The 9,179-nt window shown below is 34.5% G+C and overlaps 1 protein-coding gene across 1 annotated transcript; it reads left to right on the top strand.

Annotated features, from left to right (window-relative positions):
• The first annotated feature begins 4,060 nt into the window (after positions 1 to 4,060).
• Positions 4,061 to 5,002, top strand: LOC102001157 (olfactory receptor 4A8-like). The gene has a single exon (XM_013347131.1). The coding sequence runs from the start codon at positions 4,061 to 4,063 to the stop codon at positions 5,000 to 5,002; it is 942 nt and encodes a 313-aa protein (XP_013202585.1).
• Positions 5,003 to 9,179: the final 4,177 nt, after the last annotated feature.

Here is a 9,179-nt window from a genome sequence, read left to right as displayed (position 1 = left end):
CTGAAGGACTCTGTTCTCACTTTGTTTTGTAATAACTCCATTGGTTTCTAGAAAATTTGTTCCGGTGAAACCCAATGCTGATTAAAGTTTTAAACGTGCTAAAACAAACAGAAAATAAGGTGTGAAAGTGGCAGAACCGGATGTTTTCCTACACTTATGCTCAATTAAGTGTGCCTTCATCAGTCTGAAGCTTCAAGACTGGCAGCTGTAAATCTTCTGTATCAGGTAACAGCAGAAATGTGCTTGAATTACATAGAAGGTTCATCACAGCTGACATCTGAAAGAAGTGAAGATATTGTATGTATCCTTAACCAGTATTATACCATGTAGATGAATTTCCCCTTGCTTGTTTCCAGTTGAAACATAATTCTTTACAGGCAATGATTGTAAGCTCTTAAATGTAATAGAATAATAAATTCCTAAAATACATTTTACCTATGCACTAAAAGTGACACAAATGACAGCTCTACTAACAACTGAAATTCATTTCGAGGTCACAAGTAGTGAGAAGAGCTTGAAGAAAACTATTAAAGTGAACAAAGCACCTTAGGATAGAGACATCGCAGAACCTGTAGTCAGATAATATAGATCGTAAGTAGATGATCCTGCCACTGTAACACAAGCCCATGGCCCAGAATCCACAGAACTCTCCACTGTGTTACTCTTTTAAAGTGTGTTTGAGATTCTTTGATTATACACTATTAATAAAAGCCAGAATCATTATTTAGTGTCGTGTTCACCGTCCATTTATTCCTGATTTTCATTGTTAAAGAAGTAAATATAAGCTTAAAGATTGATTATGCAATTAAACTTCGATAACATCTGAATAAACCATATTGTGAGTATAAGAGACCACAAACAAGGAATGCAAGCAAAAGATTCCTGTGATACACTGAAATGCAGCTGATATTTTAAGTCCTGTGATCTCACAGGAAGTATCTAAATTGGAAAATTAAAAGCTAAGCCAACATTAATCATAAAATACAAGCATATTTGCTATCAGTGTCACAGACTACTTGGTTTTTTTGTAGAGAGGTTGCACCACTCTACTTCATTTGGCCAAATAGCAAGTGAAATATGTACATATTATGAACAAAAGTGCTTTATTATCTTTATTTATGGATGTTGTGTTTTGTGTGCTGTTTTTTAAAGGATGCATAACCAGTTGAGATATTTTAAGCAGAAAATTAAAAATTCTGTATTCTCACAAGTGCTTAAGCTGTACAACATCGAAATCTATTATATTTCAGTTTCTTGATGTTGTATTTCATGTGTGCATCTTAAAATTGCCAAGGAATATGTTAATATATATTATATATGTTATATGTAATATATATTATTTATATATATATATATACACACACACACATAGGAATGCCTCACATTTTAACACTGACTTTTGTTATTTTGGTATTGTGTGCTACTGTACATGGTATTAGAAAACTGAATCGTTTCCCTGCATATTTTCCCTTTCACTCTTATGTTTTCTGTGATATATAATTTTATATATCTCCTAAATGTCTAAAACTGACAAATGAGAGAAAATATAATAGTGTTCCTTCTGATTCCGATTTAAACAGTCTAATATTTTTTCACTTGTATCTGTGTTTTGTCCAGTGATATATTTCACTCTTCTTTATTGGTGATAAAATTTCAGTGCTATGCAGAGCATTTTTAAAATATAAGACTATATTTCAAAAAAGAAATATTCTTAATAATGGATAATACTATTATTTTTCAAGAAGTGTGTAAACAGCCAGGTGGTGGTAGTGCACACTTTTAATCCCAGCACTCGGGAGGCAGAAGCAGGTGGATCTCTGTGAGTTTGAGGCCAGCCTGGTCTACAAGAGATTGTTCCAGGGCAGGCTCCAAAGCTACAGAGAAACCCTGTCTTGAACCCACACCCACACCAAAAAAAAAAAAACCAGAAAAACAAACTGAAAGTAATCATACTATTCTCCAGTGTTTATAGAATCGACCCGTTGATAGCGTACATTATGCATAACTCTAGCATTATGTAGCCTATGTACTCTGTTTTTCTCTATTACATAAAAATTAAGAAGGTTTGGATTGGTGAAAACCAATGCTAATCAATACTGAAACAACTGAATGTGTAGAAGTACAATGTAGAAGACAGAATTGAACATAAGTTATGTGATAACCCTGCGTTCTGTGACAGGCATGCCTATGGCAGTTGGGAACTTCAGGATGGACAAGGACAGATGTTCTGATTCAGGTGGCAACATATATGTGAAGGAGACATGTATAAGATCCATCCCAACTGCTCTTACATCTGCTCTGACTCTGCACACATCCTCTGGTACCAAGTCCTTGGACATGAAATTTTCTTGATTGCTATTAGTTCAATTGTATTTCTTCACAGGTAAATATTGATAATATTAGTACATATAACAAAACAAATTATTCCTAAAATGTATGATTTTAATCCAAGTCCAGAAAATGGTTCATGAGACACACATATGCTGTTTTTTTTTTCTAACCCAGACTATGTCTACATTCCTGTAGAGCAGACAGAAGTTCTCATGACTTATTCTCAGCTGATGCTAACAGTGAATCATCTAAGAATAGTGATCACCGCCACCACTGAGATGTCTTATATGCTGGGCAGTGTTTAGGCATTTCATAAGAACACCAACAGGTACTCTAGAAAATGGATATTATGGAAGTCCCTGTGGTACAAATGTTGAAACAGAGGCAGAGGGAGATTTACTAACATGGTCAGGATCAGGATGATACAAATTGAGTGAACCTCATGCTGTAACCAGGTGTGGCTTCAGGGTCCAAGACCTTCCTCACTGCTCTGTTTGGGTCCAAGTGTTTCTCAGACTCTTTCTTGATGGACAATGTATAATAAAATGAAAGATATTATTCTGTCACGGTAGTTATTAAATTTTATTCTCCATCTAATATCATTCAGGAAGCCGTGGAAATATTGTGCAAATGTAAAAAGGGAAAGTATGACAGTAGCGGAGAAAAAGAAAAGGTCAGAAGAGACAGTGCTTAGAGACTGGGAGATCTGAAATGTTCTCCAATCTCCTTGTTTTCCAGGATTCAAACAGAGACATGCCAGTAATTATGTTTAGAAAATGAACCCGACACCTTTGCATTTATCTACACATTTTCTTTGAGGGTTCTGCTTTTGAAGATCTAGGCATTGATTTTCTATGTGAGGACCCTCAGTACCTAGGATGTATTAAGATAAACACTGTGCCCCATTTAGTATTTACTCTCTCCTTTCTGTTTCTATTTCTCTCTGTATCTCTGCCTGGCTTTTCCCGAGAGTTCTGGAAAAAGTAAATGGCCTGCTGTTGTAGGACCTGGTAAGAGCAATGGTTAGTTGAGGTAAAATAAAAATAATTGTGTCACTGATTATTATAAAAAGCATCACACAGAACTGTAACTACTAAAATATGTCAGAGTCAGATGAATTAATTGCTATTGCTAATGATATGCTCAATAATATTTGAGGTGTTTGGTGTAGTTCAAAATCTACTTAATTTCTAGATTGAATGAGTTGTGGATGGTGACCAAAATTATCTTGGGAGGTGCAGTTTCTATGTCTACTGGTATGAATCTTTGAAGACCAATGTTACTGTGGGCATTACACAAATTCATATTTTAAAATATTCTCCACAGGCATCACCAGCTCAACCTTGCTCTTTATTACTAGTAGATATATTTAGTTTAATGACACAATCGTTTCTCAACTTTCTTAAAGGAGAGAGCTTTACTGTTTGCTGCTATCAATACCAAGATGTAATGTGCTTTAAATAACCACATTTAAAAGTATTGGGGACAGAGATACCTCTGTATGCATTTGAGAATAGAGATTCACTAATATTGAGACAAACCTAGGACTCAGAGATTTATTGAAAGTGATGGAACTTGTTTCAAGGGGAAGCTCAATAGCTATTTGTTAAATCCTACTACCGGTTCACTGCTGTATTATAACAGAATGCATTCATAGTCTTGTTCACAGTTTCTGGTAGACTCTGTTCTCATGAGCTCCTTCTCTGGAACAAACCCAACAGGAGAATAAATGGGCCAGAACAACAGTGTCACTGAATTCATCCTGCTGGGCTTCACTCAGGATCCTGCAGGGCAAAAAGCATTATTTGTCATGTTTTTACTCATCTACATTGTGACAATGGTGGGAAATCTGCTCGTTATGGTGACAGTGATTGTCAGTCCCTACTTGTACTCCCCAATGTACTTCTTCCTTGCCTCTCTTTCATTCATGGATGCTGTTTATTCCACTGCCATCACACCCAAGTTGATTGTAGATTTGCTCCGTGATAAGAAGACCATCTCCTTCACAGCATGCATAAGCCAGCTCTTTATAGAGCATTTATTTGGTGGTGTTGATATTGTCATTCTAGTGGCAATGGCTTATGACCGCTATGTGGCTATCTGTAAGCCCCTGCACTATTTGATTGTCATGAATCGACGGGTATGTATCCTTTTCTTAGTGATGGCTTGGGCAGGAGGGTTTGTACATGCTCTGATTCAAGTACTCACTGTGTATAAACTTCCTTTCTGTGGTCCCAATATCATTGACCACTTTGGCTGTGACATATACCCACTATTGCTTCTTGCATGTACTGACACCTACTTCATTGGCCTCTCTGTCATTGGCAATAATGGGGCTATGTGTACAGTGATTTTCATTCTCCTCCTACTCTCCTATGGAATCATCCTAAGATCTCTCAAGACTCACAGTCAGGAAGGGAGGCGTAAAGCCCTGATCACCTGCAGCTCCCATATCACGGTGGTTTTCCTCTATTTTGTTCCCTGCATTTTCATGTATGTTAGACCTGTTTCCTGCTTTCCTTTTGACAAGGCCATCACTGTCTTTTGTACAGTTGTCACTCCCATGTTGAATCCTTTAATATATACTTTGAGAAACTCAGAGATAAAAAATTCTATGGAAAAACTCCTGCACAATTTATTAAGTCCCAATAGAATAAGACTTTCTTCTTGATGCTTGTCTTTCTAAACACTAGGCAACAATCATGAATGAATTCTAGTAGTATGTGTTTACATCTTGAACATTTACACTAGCCCTTGGTATTGTGAAACTACTGGATTTGTGACTGTACTTTGTAAATATTGTTCATTATTGTGATTTTTACAAAATAAATACTGTAGCTGCTTATTGTATCATTCATTTTCTAAGCTATCTATTTTAACATTTTTGATGAACTGATTATTGTAGTTTGTGTCAAATTTTCAATAAATAATTTGCTTTAAAATTTTCCTACAAAATACTTTTATCACTTTTTCTTCTCCCCTGTCTTTTCCAGAATCTTCTCCCTTCCTGTCTCAACCAACTTCATGTTCTCATATTCTCTTTCTCTGCACTTTTCCATCTCAAACCTCCCAAAAGTAAACATAAAAAATTAAAAACAAAAACAAAGAAACAAAAACCAACAAGAAAAAGATGGCAAATAGAACAATATGAAAGAACCCCACATACACAAAACACAGACACACACATGCTCATACACACACATGTACACATATGCACATGAAGCCAAACAAACCAAAACAAATCCATGGAGTTAATTTTCTGTTGGCCAACTACTCTTGGGCATGAGTTTGTGCTGGAGTGTGGTAGATACACCTAGTAACATTTCATTGGAAAATACTGGTTTTCCCCTCAGCAGGTATCAATTATAGGTAGCCTCTTGGTTAGGTATGGGACTTGGTTTCTATTTTCTTTTTTCAGTACTGTGATACTGTGGAACTTGAATCTGTATAGGTAATGTGCATGCTGTCAGTCTCTACGAATCCATACATGCAGCAGTTTCTCAAAATCATTGCCCCATTAATTCATCTACTACCTCTGACTTTTATAATCTTTCCACCTCCTCTTCTACGGAGATATTCCATTTAGAACAAATGTGATGTATTTAGGCCTTAATGGTTTCCTTAATATGATAAGTTTGGTGGAAATATTTAGGTTTTCATTTCAGCTAATTTTATATTGTCAGTTGGATTACAAAATCTACTCTATTTGTAATTTTTCTATACTACTTTTATTTATTTTGATTAATAAAAATTCCCAATTTAATTTAGTTTAAAATAATTTTTAAAATGCTTTATAGATTAAGATACTTACAATCTGTGATCTACTCATGATGTGTAAACATTATATAGTGGTAAACTGACTTAATTTTCATTTTGTTATCAATGATAGTGTTTATTTCTGTATGGTGAGAAACCCACAATCTACTTGCTATTCTTTGTTAGCTGTGTTATTTTTCTTATTCTTTTAGTAATTGTCTCTTTTGGTTGCTCTAAAAGTATTTCCTTGTTTGGTTGCATGCCATGTCCTGTATACTTATGTTTATGTTTTTATGAATTTCTTTTGTCCTATTTTAATATTTTATTATTGTATGCCAGTAAAGAAGGTATTGAAAAGCAGCAAAATACAGTTTATTTAAATAATTTTATTTAAACAACATTTCCACAATATAGTAGTTTTGACTGGTGATGTGTTAACCGTGTATCCTGCAATTTTCAGTGATTGTGACCAATATATAAGGAAGTTAAAGCATGAATTCAGACACTTTATCAAGAATCTTTGTACAATGTGATGAAATTTTTGTTAATTTCTTGAATTTTCAAGATAAAAATAATACCACACTGAAATTAGTACTTTTGTTTCCAACAGTTTCTTCCCAATATTTATAACATATTTCCTCATTATGCCTCTGTACCTCAAAGCTTTTAGAAGTGATTGAGAACTTACTTTGCTGTGGTATCCTTAATTCAGGAAAAAAGGCTGTCACCATTCCAGCTGTTTTAGTCATTGCCTTATGCAAATACATCAAGATGCATATAATTCCTATATGTTAAACTTTTGGAATTTTCTTTTCACATTATGTGTTTTCCAAATCATCTTGGGAGTCAGCTACTCATTGTTGGCAAGATCTGAGGCTCTTGACCCCAGGGACTACAGAAATGAAGATGCCTATTCAAGAGGCATTGTTTCATTTGAATTTGTTCCAAATATTCCAACTAGCTTATCTACTAAGATAGATGTGGTTACACAGCTAGGATAAATGAAAGAACTATTTTCCTAATTCAATTATCTAAAGACCTTTGACAACTCAAAGACTACCAAGTTTGTGTATGCTTTCATTTGACATTTCGTTCTTGATTTGTTTTCTTGTAGTGTTTTTCTTTGATCATAAAATTTGTGGAATGTTTCTACATTCAAGGACATGTTTCTAAACAGGTAGAAAGAGGCCTTGGTGATATTCTACTTCAAGGTCTTTAAAAATAGAATATTTCCTTTATTCTTTGAAATTCTTCATCATCATTGTTTCAAAATTTAAATCTTTACCTGTGTATTGTTAGGTATTACTATATTCATGAGATATGCTTATAGTTATATTTTGTTTGTGTTTTAACAAATAAAGCTTGCCTGAAGATAAGAATGCAGAGCTAAGCCACTAGAGGCCAGGCAGTAGTGGCACACTCCTTTAGAAGCAGACAGATTTCTGTAAATTCAAGACTACCATGATATAAAAGAGAAACAGTGTCAACTCATGTTGGTCCATACCTTTAATCCCAGTACATAAAGGACACAAGCATTTTATCCCAGAACTGAGCAAGTGGAGACAGGAAGGGATGTGGTTAGGCAGAGAAAGGAATATGAGTTGGGAGGAGACAAGAGAGGATAGAGTCTTGCAGTTAGTAAGAGAATTCAGTTTGAAGAGGCAGTCTGAGGACAGGATCACCCTTTGGGTCTACGGATTCAGTAGAGGTAAAATATCTTTCTAGTGGCTGCCTGCATTATTTTTCTGATCTCTCAAGTTTTACCCCCTATCATCTGATTCAGAGATTTTATTAAGAACAATTAGAATTCGTGCTCCAGATGTCAAGTCTATCATCTCATTGAAACAAGGCCTCTATAGAGTGCTTCACTTCAGTGACCTGAAAATAGCAAAAGCCACATAGTTAATTTAGAGATCACCAATCTTGCATCAATAAATAATTATGTTGGGCAAAATAGTTCCCCTTCATTCTATTTGTTGGTTACATATTTAATAAGCACAGATTATTTGTTTTTTCTAAAGATATTTTCCCTGAAAATGAGACTAACCAACTGTTTTTTACAATAAGTGTTGATGTTATATTTAAGGGTTTCTTTATCTTATATATTTACTTGGATACACTTATATCTCCCAAAGAAACTAATACAAAGCAAATTTGACATTGTGCTACTCTCTCTTTTCAAGTGTGTTTGAAGTTACTTGATGGTAAATTATGAATAAAAATCAGAGTCATTATTTAGTGTTGTGTTCATAACCCATTTATTTATCATTATAAAGAAGTAAACATAAGCTTAAAGATTTATTATGCAAGAAAACTTTTATAGCATCAGATAAAAGATAGTTTTAACTAATTGTGCTGTAGACTGCAAGGCTAGAGAAACTCTTAAATCATGCGGTCTAATCTTTTTAACTTACAATGTGTAAATTGAGTCATGTTCATAGCATCTTTATAAACAGCCATATCTTCCCATGTTAGTTATGAAGTTTTCTTTGAGTATGCTGTGTTTAGAGTTTGGATCATTGAATTTCTATTTGAGTTCCTCAGGACCTAGGAACATCTCTATCCCTCTTCCAGTTTCTATTTCTCCTGGTTTATCACCTGGTTTATCACAAGAGTTCTGAAAATGAAAGTTTCACTAGTGGTGCAGCAATCAGTGACATCTGTGGGTTAGTTCATTTCAGATAAAAGGATGTGGGATAATTATGGTCCATTTAAATGTTTACTAAATGTGACAGCCAGCAATGAAATGAACAGAAATTTAGCTCTTGAGAACCCTGACAATCTAAATCAAATAAAGTAATTGCTACAGATGATACTATGAAAAATAATGCTAGAACAACTTGATACAGTTCAATGAAAGTCTTTGAGATTGAAAAAAGATTGTGAAAGAATAAAAGCCTTTTGAAATTTACAGCATTTGAAATGTATAATAGTTGCAATTTAAATTTTTGAGAGGGTACTCTAGGGCCAGTCAACATTTTATGTATTCTAGTAGGTAGTTTTAGGGTTTATTGGCATCATTTCTTTGCAGGATTTTGAAATAGAGTTAATACTTCTCCTGTGTTTTCTGATGTAGTATATCTTAAATAATC

The sequence above is a fragment of the Microtus ochrogaster genome, chromosome 7 (genome assembly GCF_000317375.1).
Source record: "Microtus ochrogaster isolate Prairie Vole_2 chromosome 7, MicOch1.0, whole genome shotgun sequence".
Classification (NCBI taxonomy): domain Eukaryota; kingdom Metazoa; phylum Chordata; class Mammalia; order Rodentia; family Cricetidae; genus Microtus; species Microtus ochrogaster.
The sequence above is the reverse complement of the archived record's forward strand: the minus strand, read 5'-3'. Positions and strand labels throughout refer to the sequence as shown.